Source organism: Clinocottus analis, unplaced genomic scaffold (genome assembly GCF_023055335.1).
Source record: "Clinocottus analis isolate CAN_PGR_092001 unplaced genomic scaffold, fCliAna1.0.p SCAF_21, whole genome shotgun sequence".
NCBI classification, from domain to species: Eukaryota; Metazoa; Chordata; class Actinopteri; order Perciformes; family Cottidae; genus Clinocottus; species Clinocottus analis.
Genome location: NW_027175943.1, coordinates 4,188,474 through 4,204,055, shown reverse-complemented (window position 1 = coordinate 4,204,055; position 15,582 = coordinate 4,188,474). Strand labels below are relative to the sequence as shown.

Below are 15,582 nucleotides of genomic sequence, written 5' to 3'. Positions count from 1 at the left end.
TGCTGTGTCAGCACAATGTGCCACTCCAGTGTGTACAGAACGATGTGAAATGGATCAATGCTGTAAATTAGTTTGTCTCTAGAATAAACTTATGTTGATCCTTAAAATGCCTTACTTTCATTCACCATTCTGTCCTCCATAAGTTATTTTAACTTTGTCAAAACAGCTGTACAAAGGAAAGGTGAAAAATCTTATATTTTTATTCTTGTCACACACTCGCCACAAATATGTACATTTGCATTTTTACACAAAAACAGACTGGAGTTTGAGAGACATTTCAGTCAAAATGGCTCTCAGGGTGGTAGGTAGACTGCATATGGTAATCTAAACGAGAATGTGTACACAAAATGATTTAGAAATAACATTCTTACCAGGCAGTGTAGTATAGGGCGATGATGTACTGCTTGGAGTAAAAATGCTTCGTATACATGACTTGCAACATAAAACACTTCATATTTCTACCATATTGAAGGCCTGTTTTGGTCTGAATTACAGCAAGAAGTTGCAGCTTGTTAGGGAACCTGGAGCACAATGAGAACTGTTAAACCGTCTTTAGAGTCTAAATCGGCACAGATTACATGAAAATCACATTCTTTGAAATGATCACACAATGGAATCAAAATACAGGCGCAGCTTTTTTCTTATATCTCTATCTATTATATATAATGAGGCCTTGAATTACAAATTTAAACCTTAGTCAGTGGTTTTTATTTACTAAAAGACAACATACAGACATCTGTGTATAATCTGTAAATACACAAAACACAATCATTGTACTTGTAAATTCATCCAAGACACCCTGTTCCCCTTTACAGTTCAACAAAAGAAACCTGCACATTACTGGCCCAACTTTAACGATGCTCGATAGTTTGAACGATTCACTTGTCATCCTCTTGTCATCTTTTCCGGGACTCCCGAGAAAAATAACTATCTAAAAGCACCAGTACAGATCTTCAGCACTAACAGACTGGATTTTCAACAGGCAATCGATAAGATCAGTTAAGTTTTGGTGGTCTGGAGGTTTTAGGCAGTGCACTGTGTGTAAACAGAGAGCAGTGGGGATGCCCTGAGACACTACTGGATTATAGAAAGACTAAAGACACAAGAGTATATGTGTGTTTATGTGTGCAGGAGTGTTGTTACTATAATGTATAACATAAGTATAGACACATAACTACGACCAGACACACAGAGAATGTCATTCATTGGTGCGTGTTGTGTTTCTCATGGTGTCTATTCTACTGTTGTACTCAAATCTCTTCTAGTAAATTGAATTTAAAAAAAACAAAATGTAAAGCTCTAATTTCTACAACCTAAATGAAGAACAGCAAATTATTCAAACACTAGCTAGATGGTAAGCTATAAAAAAAAATCTGTAAAACATGTAAGACAATCAATGCCTCTTTAAAAAATAAAAAAAAATCCCGCAGGCATTCACATGTGTCGGTGTAGGGATTTGCACATTAACGATGCAGATGTGGTGGTCAACACTGTCATGTCTCGCCTGTTTATTTGTGTTGGTGAACATGCTGGACTTGCAGTTTTAACGGGTTAACCATCAGTGTAGTGTTCAAGACTGTTTTTGTGTTACTTCCATAAACATTTTAAACTACCCCGACGGATGAGGATTAACTGTTTCTCAGTCAAAACACCCAAATACTGTCTGTCGTCTAACTAAGGCAATTAACAAGAACTGTGCAACATTTACCAATACAAAGTATAGATCACACTTCAGCTTTCAGGTAAACACCTCCACAATAGTAAAAAAAAAAAAAATAGGCCCAGATGTATAGGATGTTAAGTAGAAAAAAAAATATCAACAGAACTAAGAATTAACATATTAAAATTAAAATAACAACAAAATATATCAAATGATACAAACAATTATCGTAATTACAAAAAAAAGAGAAACGTTTCGGAGTCACAGTCACCTTCAACACAACACAGTACTTAATGTACTTCACAACACGAAATGACTTGATCGGATTTTCTGCTTCGACAATCAAAATACAGCTTTGGTGTGTTGAGCGGATGATGAATCAAACACCATTCACACAGTGGCTAACGAAGCAAAGAAAAGGTGTTTGCGTAGCCATCACAGTCGAGTACGAGTCTTTTGATGAAAAATTAAAAAAAATACGTCTACACTAGCAGTGTGCAGGGAGTGTGTGAAAGAAAAGAGAAGCAGGAGGAAGATGATGACGAAGAGTAGTCGATGTGTCTGTTTAGACTTGTGTCAAGCAGGCGCCGACCCTTTCTTTATTGCACTTTTGAAAGACCCCGGACAGAAAAGTTGGAGGTCATGTTACTCTAAATATCTCACGCTGCATTTGGCACAGAAATGATTGATTGATACAAAACCACATAAAATATATTGAAGACAAAGTGTAAATACACTACACACTGTGGTGTGTGTCTGCACGTTTGTTTGTTGGTGTGCGCACACCACTTGTGCGTCTGCATATGTCTGTTTATTTTTTGGAAGACAGAGACTTTTAGCAGTCCGCTGACTTGTGGTTGTCTCCGTCCTCAGACAGAGGAGACCTGGCCTCCTTCATTTCCTCTCCTTCCTCTGCGGTCCCGCTGCTGTTACCCATGGCCGGATAAACCACCATGCAGAACTTCTGGCCCACGTACGTCATCTTGTCTGGAAGAAGAGAGCGACAAAGAACTTTAAAACCAGGGCGGCAATTCAAACGAGACCATATTTACGTAACATATCAATAAAAAGCCTTTACTTGGATGTATTGCAGTTTTTCCCCCAGGACAAATCATTTAGATTTAATCATGTTTCATGCAAGTGTTTCACATTTTTTAGAATCAAGTGCTGTTTCAAAAGCATACTTTGCCATTTTAGAGTAAGAAAAGATCCATTCTGGTTAGCTTAGCATAAGGACTTGAAGCAGCTAGCGCGGCCAGTTAAAAGTAGCACATTTCTGTTTTGTTACTGATAAAACAAAAGGAGTTAAAAAGTGAGTTATGGAAGGGAAGAGAATGTTGGCTTTTGGCAGGAGCCAGGCGAGCCGTTTCCCCCCGCTTTCAGTCTTTATGCTAAGCTAAGCTAATCGCCTCCAACATGTGGAGAGTTTAAATCTTCTCATGGCGTGAAATCGAATACACACATTTCCCGAAATGCTGACCTATTCCATTTGATATATAATGAACATGTGGTTTTAATAACGAAAAACATGTCATTATTGGTAAAGAAAATGTAACGTCTGACGGCTAACTTACCAACGAAGGCGTCAAAGCACTGTGGCTTGTTGTCCCAGTAGACGCCCAGGAAGTAGACGGGGACGCCGGTCAGCATGATGGCCAGGCCGATGCCGCACACCACGGGCTCAGAGTACAGGGAGAAGATGAGCAGGAAGGCCCAGAAGAGGAGGTAAATGACCGGCCAGATGAGGCTGATCTGGAGGAGAGAACACACAAACATAGTATTACACTCATGTCGACAGGAACATTTGGTAGTTTGTATAACAATTCCACTTTTTGCATCTGCCATTTTGTCTCTATTGTGAATTTCTGTATGAATGTTGTTTTTTTGTCGTTGTTTTCAGACAGAAAAAGTTAAAATGGTGGCAAAAACACCACACAAACACACCCTGATTGGTCGATGCATGTCGGGCTGTTTGATCCGCAGGACAATCTGCCCGGCGACAGTGACTCCGTAGAAGAGGTAGTTGATGAAGCCCACGTAGTTGATGAGGGTGTACATGTCACTGGTGCACAGCATGAGCAGGGTGGACAGGCACTGAGGAAGAAGAAGAAGAAGGAGGAGGACAGGACGTTTGGCGGTTTGTCTGCAGCTTCAGTGTTTTTAAACGAGCGTCACGAGAGGCGATACTGTAAAAGGAGCGTGGCGGTGAGGGAGCTACTCACGGTGAAGAGCAGAGCGGGGATGGGAGTGCAGCGCTTCACGTGAATCATGGCCAGCAGACTTGGCAGGTGTCCCTCTCTGGCTCCAGCAAAGAACAACCTACGGAAGAAAGAATCACTCAGTTTAAGGATATTCAACAATATTAAAGTCTGCAGCACATATGCACGATAAAGGATGAAAAGAAACTGAAAGACTAGAACGTCTAAATTTAGAGCACGCATCCTGCTGGACACCCAGAGAAACACTTCACTAGAACATGTATTCATTGGACTAATTGGAGGTGTGTTTGTTGGCAGTTGGTGCCCAAAAGTAGCGGTTATTGACTTACCGCGAAGAGGTGAAGAGGGATCCGTTGACTCCCCCGAAGGTGGAGAGCGCCACAGAGATGGGCATGATCCACGACATGACTCCCAGCAGCTTCTCCCCAAACGTCTGGGATGGCGGAGGAAGGTTCGATGTTGGATGAACGAGAGGGACGGGAAGGCAGATGGCAAGATGCTCATTTCATCACGTGTTCACGACTATAATGCAGCGGCTGAGGTTTTAAAAGGTATCAGGCAACGCTTCGGTCTCACTACTAGAGGGCGTCGTTCTACTACCAACGCAGCGCTGTGAAGTCACACTCTCTCTGAGACACTCACCACAGCAACGGCGTTGGAGGCGAGCAGCTCCTGGGGACTCATGGCCGTGACGTAGGCGATGTTGGCGAAGACATACACGAAGGTCACGAGAGGGATGGAGATGAAGATGGCGCGAGGGAGGTTCCTGGAGACGAGGGAAACACAAGCTATGTTTAGGAGCCAGAAGGAGGAGGAAAGGTAAAGCCATTAGAGGAGCAGCGGGGGGGTTGAGGGACGGAAATTAAAGAGCGTACCTTTGGGCAGGTGCATTAACGGATACCCAGGTTATTAAAAAAAACGTGGGATTGTTAAAGACAGACAATTTTGCGGAAATGAAGAAATAAACCATGAAATTCTCCAAGAAATGTTTTTTAGGTCTGTGGCCAGATTGATGCGGAGAATTAATCCCACGCTGAATTCAATACATTTCAGAGGGCTTAACAAAGAAATGCCGCGAATCACTGAAAAAGCCACAAGCTTTAAAACGCAGCCGGTTTCCGATCCGACAGCGAGGGGGCCGCTCTGTCCTGTGGGAAGGCGGCTTCAACGACGAGATATGAGAAGCAGAGTAAAGAGTCTTACACGTAGGGGTCCACCAGCTCCTCTGTGACGTAGTTGAGGAAGTTCCAGCCTCCGTAGGCGAAGGAGCCTTGCAGGAAGGCTAAGGCTATCAACCCCACGTCGTAGTCCTGGAAGGGCTCGAAGGCATTGGCTGGCTCCAACCAGTAGTACTCTCCTACATGTGGAGAAGAGGATGCAAAAGATATGGCGACATATTTAGTTTGGGACAGAAGCATTTCATATCAGAAGAAATCCTGTTTTTTTCAATTTGAGAAAATGTCTAAAACGATCTTCTGACATTCTCTTTCGTCATTACATTTTTTTTTTTCCTGAAATCCCCTCTTGAGCTATGTTTTCAGAGGGCATTAAAGTATTTCTACTCTCACATACCGTCCCTCACATACGACCCAAAAGTCTCCGGTCAAATATGCCACCGGGACTCTTCATATGACTTCAAAGCCTCGCACCGAAATCCCCATTCGGTTGTTCCAGGGGCCTCCTCTCTGTGGCCCCTGTAATAACTGGCTCTCGGCCATGTTGTGACAGCAAACCCACACAGGCGTGCTGATATTAGCAATGTGAGCTTTAACCAGAAGGGGCCCCAGAAACTCAGTGACTCCTGCAGCATCCACAGGGAGTCTATACGGTCCCGAATGACTTTGAACGCACACACACACACACACACACACACACACACACACACCAGGCGTACTGTGGACATATGCATTGAGGGAGCTTACCCTTGCAGATCTGCACGAGGCCCATGACGATGATGAGGGCGAGGGCCAGCAGCTTGCCGGCGGTGAAGATGTCCTGCACTCTGGTGGCCCACCTCACACTGGAGCAGTTCACCCATGTCAGCAGCACTAAAGGCACGAATAAAACACAGTAGATCACGGAGTTAATGCTTATTCATTTGACCCCAGTTCTCCCGTTGTGCTTCCTCTTATAGAGGCTTTAAGATTAGTAAATTCCCATGATTCCACACTGTTTGGCATTATCACGTTTGGTATGAGCCTTTTTCCAACTCTGTATTTAAGCTTTATGATGTCTACTCTGTGACATGCATGCAACCCAAGAGCACTTTATCATAATTAGCACGTTAGCACGTCACTTTGTGGGGGTTTTACCGACGTTTGGGTGCACAATATGACTGTCACGAAAGGTTATTCCCCAAAGAAGAAGTCAATAGCTCTGCGGTTTTCTTGACGGAACGAGAGCAGCTCTCAGGTCGGCGAGTGGCGACAGATTGAAAGCTACACACTCGAACACGTGTGACGTGTCTTAACATTGTAATAGTGCGGCACCCTTTGACTATCTTGCGTTGGACTTTGCCCAGCATCACTTCCAGGACACGTGCGCCTGACATGCAGTGTGGTAGTTTTCTTTCGATACACTGCAGGTAGAGTGCAACTTTAAAAGTATATATATATCTATAAATCATCCCATCCATGCGTTACAAACGCCACTCATCTGGCAGCTTTAAGGAAGCACAACATGTGAACACATAGTTGGAACTGGAGGACAAAGATAATGGATTTGATCCTGCTGGGTGCGACAGGCCACTTTGCCGGCCGACAGGGTGTCATTAAATAACAGGACGGTTTGATTTGGGGTTAAGTCCATCAAGTTAAATAACTGCCTCTGCGGGGAACAAAGGCAGATGCGCATGAGTCGACATGCACTGATAGATGTGTGTCTGTGTGTGTCTGTGTGTGTGTGTGTTGGGTTCAGATCAAGGCACAGGTGCAGACAGTGGGTTCGTTTGAAGCTGTTGCAGAGATGTTCATGTTGTTTTCAGTTGGTGAGTGGGAGTTGAGAGGGGGCGGTGGGGAGGGTTTGACTTAAACTTCCTGTAGTGTTACTACAAATGACTAGGACGAGGGTCGCAGTGTGGAGAAGAGCCGCTGCTGCTTCTCGCCACAAAAAAAAACAAAAAAAACAGGATATGAGAAACGGAATTTAAACACAACCGTGGCCGCCCTGCATAAATAGAAAATAACCCTCTTAAATTATGAGCACACAGAGTTGTTTCTGGAACTCGATGATCTTTAGCAAACACGCCGCGTCACAGTAACAACACGTGTGTTTTCCTGCTACTCCTCTCCTCGCTGACTGATAGGCGGCGGACACATTCTGCGAACCGCGGAGCCCAGGGGCCGCTCAGCTGTCCGTAAGCTGAGTATACAAAATGTGTGGATGGAAACTCGCTGAGTTAACCATGAGCCTGCTGGAAAACACGACAGAGTTATGACCCTGTCCTCTGCCACCTGCGGGAAGAGACGGACCCCAGGGAGAATCCCCCCCCCCGGGCGTGTTATGGAAATGGTACACCTTGAGAAACCTGGTGGTTATATTCTGCACGCTGTCACTCTACGTTCAGCAAAGGGCTAAATTTAGGAAATCTCAGACATGCCCAAAGCAGATAAACACACGCAGGCTTCGCCGATAAACAAAGATGACATCAGAGTTGATGGGAAACGGCCAACCTCTCTCCCACTTTTCCCTTCAACAACAAAACAAGGATAAAATCTCCTTAGGGGGAAAAAAAAAGACTCAGCAACTCGGGAGTTATGAACGCTAGCAGCTCCTGTCAGAACAAAGCAGCTTTTGCTTCAAGCGTTCATGGACGACGGACAAGAAAGACAGGTAAATGTAGTTTAATCTGTCTAATTTAAACACACAAGGCTCAGTCTGCCATGGTTGAACTTGTTATAACTTCCACCAAAGAGGTTGTCTGTTACACGGTAAGCAGAATATCTCAAAAGCATGCCCAACGCATTTTAATAAATCTGGTAGAAAGTTACGCTAAGAGCAAAGACACGCGTTTTTCTCGGCGTTGACTGAACCAAATAGCTGCACCTTTCGTCCATTAATAAAGACGAGAGGTTTTAATAGAGTATAAGACACATCCATCAGTGGGAGAGGTTTCCAGTGCTGTTGTTAAGCCAACACTTAACCTCATTGCATGAAGTACAGTAACTGCAGCCAAATCTGTTTGAATGCTTTCGAGGTATCCCGCTGAAGGGCCGACAAAGCTTCTTCCGCAGCGGTGACGTAGCGGAGGATCTCTTGGTCCGCTGAGTGCAAACGTGAGTGTGATTGTGCGAGGCTTTTGCGAGGGGAGATTTCCACGTTGTCAAGCAACGCGGGGCAGCCGACTGAGCCCATCTGCCGGCGACCAGCGCGTCACGGGACAAAATAAAAACCTTTGCCGATCATTTTAAGGAGGAAGAAATCCTCCTTTCTGCCCTCACTTTCTTCTGGGGAGACATGCAAAAAACAAACAGTCTCAGGTAAAAAAAAAAAAGGGCAAGTTTGTTTGCCTTCCTGTAAAGCATTTAGCCGTGATCTCTTCTAAGTGATGACTAACAACATATTTGCACACTATAATCCTCCATTGTTGTCATTTGACAAGGTGACATTGAGGTATATAAGCAGAGAACAGTCTTCTTTTGGTGTTGTAATCCTTCAAAAGGCACACACACACACACACACACACACACACACACACACACACACACAGTCTCTCTACCTGGAGGCTGCCTACAGTATTTGGCCAGTGTGCGTGAACTTTGTTGAGGGACTCAAATCAACAACCGTCATATCCGCCGCAACACATTCGTCCATTTGTCTTCCCGGAGTCACTGCTCAGTGCTACACTCCTCTAGCTGCGTTGCTATTGCGTATTAGATGACCTCTGACTGAGGGTTGAATAACAGAAGAGCTTCAGAGAGAAAGAAACGGGCGAAACTGGGACAAAAACTGGATGGATTAAGTCTTACTTCAGCCAATCTGTGACTGCTCTATGTAACTTGCACATTAAAGACAGCTCTGATGATGTCACTGCAACCAACAAAGTGAACGTTGACGTAGTGGAAGATGTGATTCAATGTGAAGTACATTTAAAAAAGTAGGTTTAAATTTGGTTCTGGTGAAGTTTACAGTGTATTCTTTGATTTACTGGCAGTTTTTCCACATTTGGGCCTTCGTTAATCCATCTGCACTCTTTCGTCGCCACAAAATCTAACCTGTGGAGTCAGAGCTGTCAGCTGGATCACCAGCACTACGTATTCCTGAAGGAGGAAGAGCTTAGTATGCAAATGTTTTTGTCTTTTCTTTAACTTTTGATTACGTTCATGAACTGCCTGGAGTTTGAAGTTCGGTTTGAGGGGAAATACTTTAGAGGAGGAACAGAGCGCCTAGCTTTCTGTGAAAGGCCGTGCTAAATTCCTGTGATAAATATTCCAGTCGCGACCTTAGCACACGGCTGACACCACCGTTACTAGTTACACAGGTATTGTTCGCGCAACAACAGCCGCAAGTCTTTGTGTTTCAACAACCGTTGTTACTCACAGAGGCAGACAGCGGCCAGCAGGCGCAGGCCAATCTCCGGTGGGAAGCAGGTGGGGAACAGAGGCTGCAGGACGTAGTTGGAAAACGTCAGCGCGATCACGGCCTGGTTGGTCGGGTAGATCACCAGCACGGCGATCCACAGACGCAGGAACCTGAGCCGAAAGGAGTCGCAGACGGTTACAAACACAGAGGCATGGGAGGAGCGGCGGGGTGTCGGGAGCAGGCGCAGGTGGGGGGGAAGCAGGGAGGAAACACTTCACAAAAGGCTCATTGGCACATATACATCCTTCTATTTACTGAGAGGCATTCAAAGCAGGTTATTTCTGGTGGAAAACTCTGCCATATTCCCTCATAGTGTCAACCAAATCCACCGTCGTCTGGCTATGAAAGAACTCTCAAACCATTGATGGAGAGACACAGTAAACTTTTAATTATTTGAGTCATTAATCGAGCAAGATGTGAGGATTTGTTGTTGTTTTTTTCTGTCGTTCTAAATTGAATATCTTTGTAGTTTTGTCAGCGAATTAATCTAAATGAAGATGTCACCTTGGGCTTTAGTAACCGTGGTGGGTATTTTTGCACTTTTGTGAGATTTCACAGTCAAAACAATCAATGGAAAATTGAAGAAAGTACACTTAATAATCCCTTGCAGCTCTTCTCGCAAAGTAGATGTTGCAGATTCCAGTTTGGTGGCTAACCCAGGTGACTAATGCCGCCTAGAAAACGACAATCAGCCTGTTTAAACTAGTTGGTACTGAGGTTCAGCCTGGTCAACCAATGTGGGGCGTTAGCTGAATGCAACGGGAGAAACCAGACGAATGTTTTTTTCCATGAAATTCCCTGAAAGCTTATAGAGGGATCATTACACCTGACTGCGTTAACGGGATTGTGTCTGACTGGAATGTGTGTGTGAGTTTAATGTAAAAAATGTGCGTTCAGATGCAGAGGGAAACCTCCGCGTATGACACTTAGTCAAGTACTCTCTTGTGCTTGGACTTTAACTTTTGTTTTACTTTATATTTCATACAGCCTTTTACAGCTGTATGTACTTTGTAGATTGGGTATCATAATCTTAACATGCATGAGATTACATTTAGATTAAATGAAGCTAAAACTCTCCAAAAAGTTCCCGTGTAGTAGTCTGTTGGAGCGCCAAATGAACCAAAATTAAAATGCGGCTTGCAGGTTAACATATCAAGAAATAAAAACACTCGATACTGCATCACATGCTGATTATACTATTCTAATAATAAACAAGTCAACTTTATTCATCTTTAAAAAGCCCGATCTCACAGTCCAACTCATTGTGTCAACTCACTTGACACAATGACTCCCTCCTATGGCATCTATATATATTCCACACATTATGGGCGTATCACCACCCTCATTAGTCCGACATAACAAAGGGCCTTTGTACTTGAAACGTTGTGCATTCAAGTCGCGTCCGAGCGAACGGCGTTACGAGCTCTTCCGCTTCTTTTTACGAGCTCGCCTTCCACCAGCTGCGACCAGCTGAGTGTTTCCGTTACAGCGGTTCTTAACTTATACACTACAAACGCAGGTAGGGATAAAAGGAGCAGGACAACACAAATAAGCCTCGCTTGAACACGGTTTATTTATCCAAGACTGCGGGCAAAGGGAAACAGTGTGGCCCCAACACTTCAAACCCAACTACGACGTCCCTCGAGGTAAAAGTGCATTGATGTGTATTGATAGCTACTGTACAAAGGGATAAAAACAATCATTGGCTGTTTTTTCTGGTTGAATTCCTCTCCCAAAATACCCTGATTATATGTATCCCTGTGATAGTTGAAAAAACAATGGTCTAATCTGTGTTTACAGTCCGGGCAAAGGCGCAGTGTGTGTGAAATCTACGCTAACAAACGACAATGTTTTCCTTGGAAATGAAACTAGCGCGGTTCCCAAGCGCTACCTCAACGCTGATAATTTGTTATTATTTGTGAATCCACTGTTTCAACATCGGAGGCAGTATTTGCTTCAGGTTTAATCATGTTTATTCATTTTATTGTCTACAAGCGATGGACCTCCTGCTTTGGATCAAGATGTCTGACCTACGTGAGCCGGCTCATCCACCGGGATGAAGAGAAGAATCTCGTTATGGTTGTACGCTCACTTAAATCCATTTCAAATGAACTTTAACTGTTTGGGAGGCCCCTTAACAGGGTCCCAAACTTAATAGACATCACTGTCGATGTGGGGGTTTATATATATTATGAATAAATCCATCATTTGACTTCAAATAACTTGTGATTAATGTGAAAAATTGCCTTTAATGTCTGTCTTTGGTTGATAAAATGATACTAAATTGAAGAAGAATTCCTTCCACTGCAAAGAAAAGTGCAGTGAAAGATCAAATAGAGTAAATGTCAATAGTTCACCACTACATATCAGTCTGCTTGGAGACTCCAAATGTCACATGAAAAAACGCCTGAACGCCTCTCTGATTGTTTCCAACAGCTAGTAGAAGACCGAGCGTCTCACCCAGCCAGCCCTCCGAAGATGTCCTTGACGTAGGAGTAGTCTCCCCCCGACTTGGGGATGGTGACGCCCAGCTCGGCGTAGCACAGCGCCCCGATGGCTGTGATGACGCCCGTGACGATCCAGACGATCAGGGCCACGCCCACGGAGCTGGCGTTTTCCATCACTCCCTTGGGACTGACGAAGATACCTGAGCCGATGATGTTACCTGGTGGAGGGAGAGGGTGGGGGAGAGAGGAGGGAGAGAGAGGCGTCAGGTTCCAGTGCAGATTGAAAAACAGGTTGTTGTCAGCACTGAGAGGCTGTTTACGTTCATGACTACGTACAGCTGACAGCAAAATATGTGTCTTACAGTGGTTGCTTTTAGTGCATTCCACTATTTTGACATTGATCTCAGCGCTACATCCCTTCTGTAGTTCTGGATGAGCTTTGTCAAGTTAAAGGAAATAACCCTCCTGTTTTCTCAGGCCGGGTTTGAAAGCATTGGTCCCATTGATTCGTGTTTTGGAGCTTGACCCATTTTGGGAAATAAAAACGAGGAAGTCTCCACATCTGCTGGAGCATAATTTTGTTGATGTGTCTCTTGCAAGATTGTGAGCTTCAGAGTCCGATGAGAAGATCGTTACCACTCTCACGTCCATTCATTACACATGTCGCAAGAACAGGGAGGGATATAGCTTAGCTTAGCATAAAGACTGGAAAACCAGTTGTAGGTTAGCTCCCACCTACACTAGAAATCTCATTGACAAATGAGTTAATTCTTTGTTTGCTTAATTCAAACACAAACTTAGACAAGAAGACTCTAAGACGCCACAGTTTGAACCTCAAACTGTGGCGTGTACGTCCCTGTTTGAATAAACTGATTTGATACAACATGAGAGACCGCTCGTAGCACAGTTTTAACGATCGAGATGAAGCAGCGGAGACACCATGCAAAATAGGAACCTGTAATCTGCTGACAGTGCAGTTAGGAGAAGCAGGAACGAGACAGAGTGGGGTGAAAGAGTGCAAAGAGGGAGGAGGGGATGAGCGGTCGATGCAGAGGGGGGGGGAATAATGCCCTGGCAGATTCAATGATCATCAGATTGTCAGGTGTGTTACAAAGGAGCTGAAGGATATGGGTTCTGGTCCAACATGAAAGAAACCAAGAATATCCTCCAATCCGATTCAGCCTACCGGGTTGACTGAGTTTGAAACCCGCGAGCAGTAAAAAAGGTCAAAGGTTGAAGGTTTGGAATCATGGCTGGATGATCGGCTGATTGTAATGTTACAGTACAAAAGTCCAAGGTATGAATGATACCGTCACGTTCTGTGTATTGTGTAAAAGCTATCTGTATTTATAGTGTTCCTGTTTCTGAAATGGACGAGTTGTTGCTTTTTTCAGTGGTATGTCCTTACAAATTCATTTATTTGGGGTTTCTAGCTATTAGACATTCAAATGTTGAATCTATTGCATCTTCAGGTCTCGAATTGGAAAGAAAAAAACTTGCAACAACTCATGTTAGAAGTAGTCGAAAGTATGGAATGAAACTAACCTACCATCAATTACTAATCAAAATCAGCAGATTATGTTAGAATAGTAATAAAAAAACATCATTAGTTGCAGACAATTACAGTGAAATGCTAATAATGTGGCAACATCCAGAAGAAGGCAAAGCAATTGTCACTCTTTATCTGCTTTCTCCGATCAGTCGAATCGAAAACGTTACGTGAACATCTGCCAAACCGCTCGACCGCATGAACATTTGTTCAACTTCAACAGATTCCAGATGCATCCGTGTGAGTGTTTCACGACAGACGCTCACTTATGCAACTCCAGTTGCAGGTAAAAGGTACAAAAAAAGAAAGAAAGAAAGAAAGACGACAAACAAACCATCACACCCTTTGGTTGTGTGGACATCTTTATGGCCACAGTGGTCTTCAGTGCATGACCTGTGACCTCTGAGTATGCCTTCACTCAGCACTTCCCTCTAACTCCCTGTCGTACTTAAAGTTTGCAGAGGCAGATAAAAGCAACACGAGGGATGGGTTTGGGGGGGGGGGTGGTCTGGTTTGAACGAGTCCATATTAAGGCTGTTATGTCAGGATGAGCAAATGTGCACGCTTGCATGTTGTGTGTTCGTGTCATGTGCACCGCCGCACCCGAGAGTGCGAGACGCGCTGACTGTGTGGAATCGCTTTAGGTTTCCTGTTCTTACGCTCGTCGCTTTTTACATCCTTACAACGTGACATTTCAACAAGAAAGAAAAAGAAAAGAAAGAAAAACACGCCGTTGCTGAACGCCAGCTGTCCCTTGACCTCGATCGCAGAGCAACTACACTGTTTGTGTCAAGTTTTTAAAAAAAAAGCAGAGGATTAAAAAGAGTGAACTCGTGAGGCAGCGTGCATCAAACCTGCACAAATGTCTCATATTTTGGGATCGTTTTTTACAAATCTCTGCAGGCCTCAGCCTCTGTGAACACAGGATATTTTCTTTGTTGTCGCTCCTACGAATGCTCTCTGAGCACACATGTCTGGTTGATGCCTTCTGACAGCAACAGACTGAGAGAGAGGTTCACTTTCAGAGCTCTGAGGTCTGTTTTGTTGCATATTTGTAATTAGTTTCGTCTGTCATCCATCACTCAGGCTACTATTTAAGCAAACAAACAAGCCTTTTCATTGTTAACAATAATGAAAAGGCTTGTTTGTAACGTCTATAATGCTTTTGTCTAAACTGCTTTCATCTGAAGTGGAGTCCAAACACAGAGAAACGGAACCAACGAGATAAAAACGATTGTGTTATTTGTTTGCCTCCATGACACATGATCAAACCCAGCAGCAGCAGCAGCAGCAGACTACAATATTAACAAGCCTGTGTGTGTGTTTGTGCAGCATTATGATATAACCCTAATCAGCCTTCATAAAGCTCTCTAAGATTTGTTCATGCATTTCCACCCGCCGTTAAATCCCTGTTCAAACAGCCACCAAACTGAGGCAACCTGCCGCCTGGCCCTCGGCCAGATGCTCACAGACCCTGCAGGCCCGTGTGCTTGTGTGCATGCATGTGTGTGAGTTATTATTACACCAAATCAATCTACATCACCGAGGCAATTCAGGAAAAAGCAAAGGCTTTGGCGTCGTCGTTACTTCTGCCAACCCCGGGGATTTAAATCAACTGCGTCGAACAAACGCTCAAATGTTTTAATCAAAGTGATGTGAATTTGTGCAGCAATTCAATTACAAAACGCACCAGAGTGCAGATCGGACACGGCTAAGCCAGGCGAGCTAATAAAAACAGCATTATCAGGGCAGCGCCTTCTTCCAAGTGGCCAAAAGTTCACTTCTAATCCCAATCCCTGGTTTTACACGTTTCTAGATTCACGTGCGTCTGAGTGATAAATGTCTGTTCTGTACAATAGGCCATAAAACCGTTTGATGTCCTCGTGCGCTCGGCCCTGTTTTGCATGAAAGCCCAGCAGGGGAATGTTCACCACGAGAAGATCAGACGAGTCACCTGACCGCGTGCGTGAGCTGAACATGAGCATGAATGAGTGACTTGGTCAAGGACAAAAGGAGCTGCCAAGAACAGTCTGGTGACCACGGAGCGAGGCGTGTGGACTCTGCACGGCCGTAAAGTAATCCTCTAAGATGGCAAGAGTGGCTTACCGCTGCCAGCCTGTTCCCTAG

At 44.2% G+C, this 15,582-nt stretch overlaps 1 protein-coding gene across 2 annotated transcripts in view; it reads right to left on the bottom strand.

Moving 5' to 3' along the window:
* Positions 1-208: 208 nt before the first annotated feature.
* The window catches only part of slc7a8a (solute carrier family 7 member 8a), a 17,625-nt gene continuing 2,251 nt past the window's right edge, over positions 209-15,582 (bottom strand). For both annotated transcript variants that reach the window (XM_068587662.1, XM_068587663.1), the window contains 10 exons: positions 11,920-12,124; positions 9,418-9,569; positions 5,802-5,927; positions 5,083-5,236; positions 4,522-4,645; positions 4,209-4,312; positions 3,883-3,979; positions 3,605-3,754; positions 3,235-3,412; positions 209-2,647 (listed from right to left, as the gene is read on the bottom strand). In XM_068587662.1, the coding sequence (XP_068443763.1) occupies positions 2,496-2,647; positions 3,235-3,412; positions 3,605-3,754; positions 3,883-3,979; positions 4,209-4,312; positions 4,522-4,645; positions 5,083-5,236; positions 5,802-5,927; positions 9,418-9,569; positions 11,920-12,124 (1,442 nt within the window). In that variant the 3' untranslated portion in view covers positions 209-2,495. The remainder of the gene's footprint in view (positions 2,648-3,234; positions 3,413-3,604; positions 3,755-3,882; positions 3,980-4,208; positions 4,313-4,521; positions 4,646-5,082; positions 5,237-5,801; positions 5,928-9,417; positions 9,570-11,919; positions 12,125-15,582) is intronic.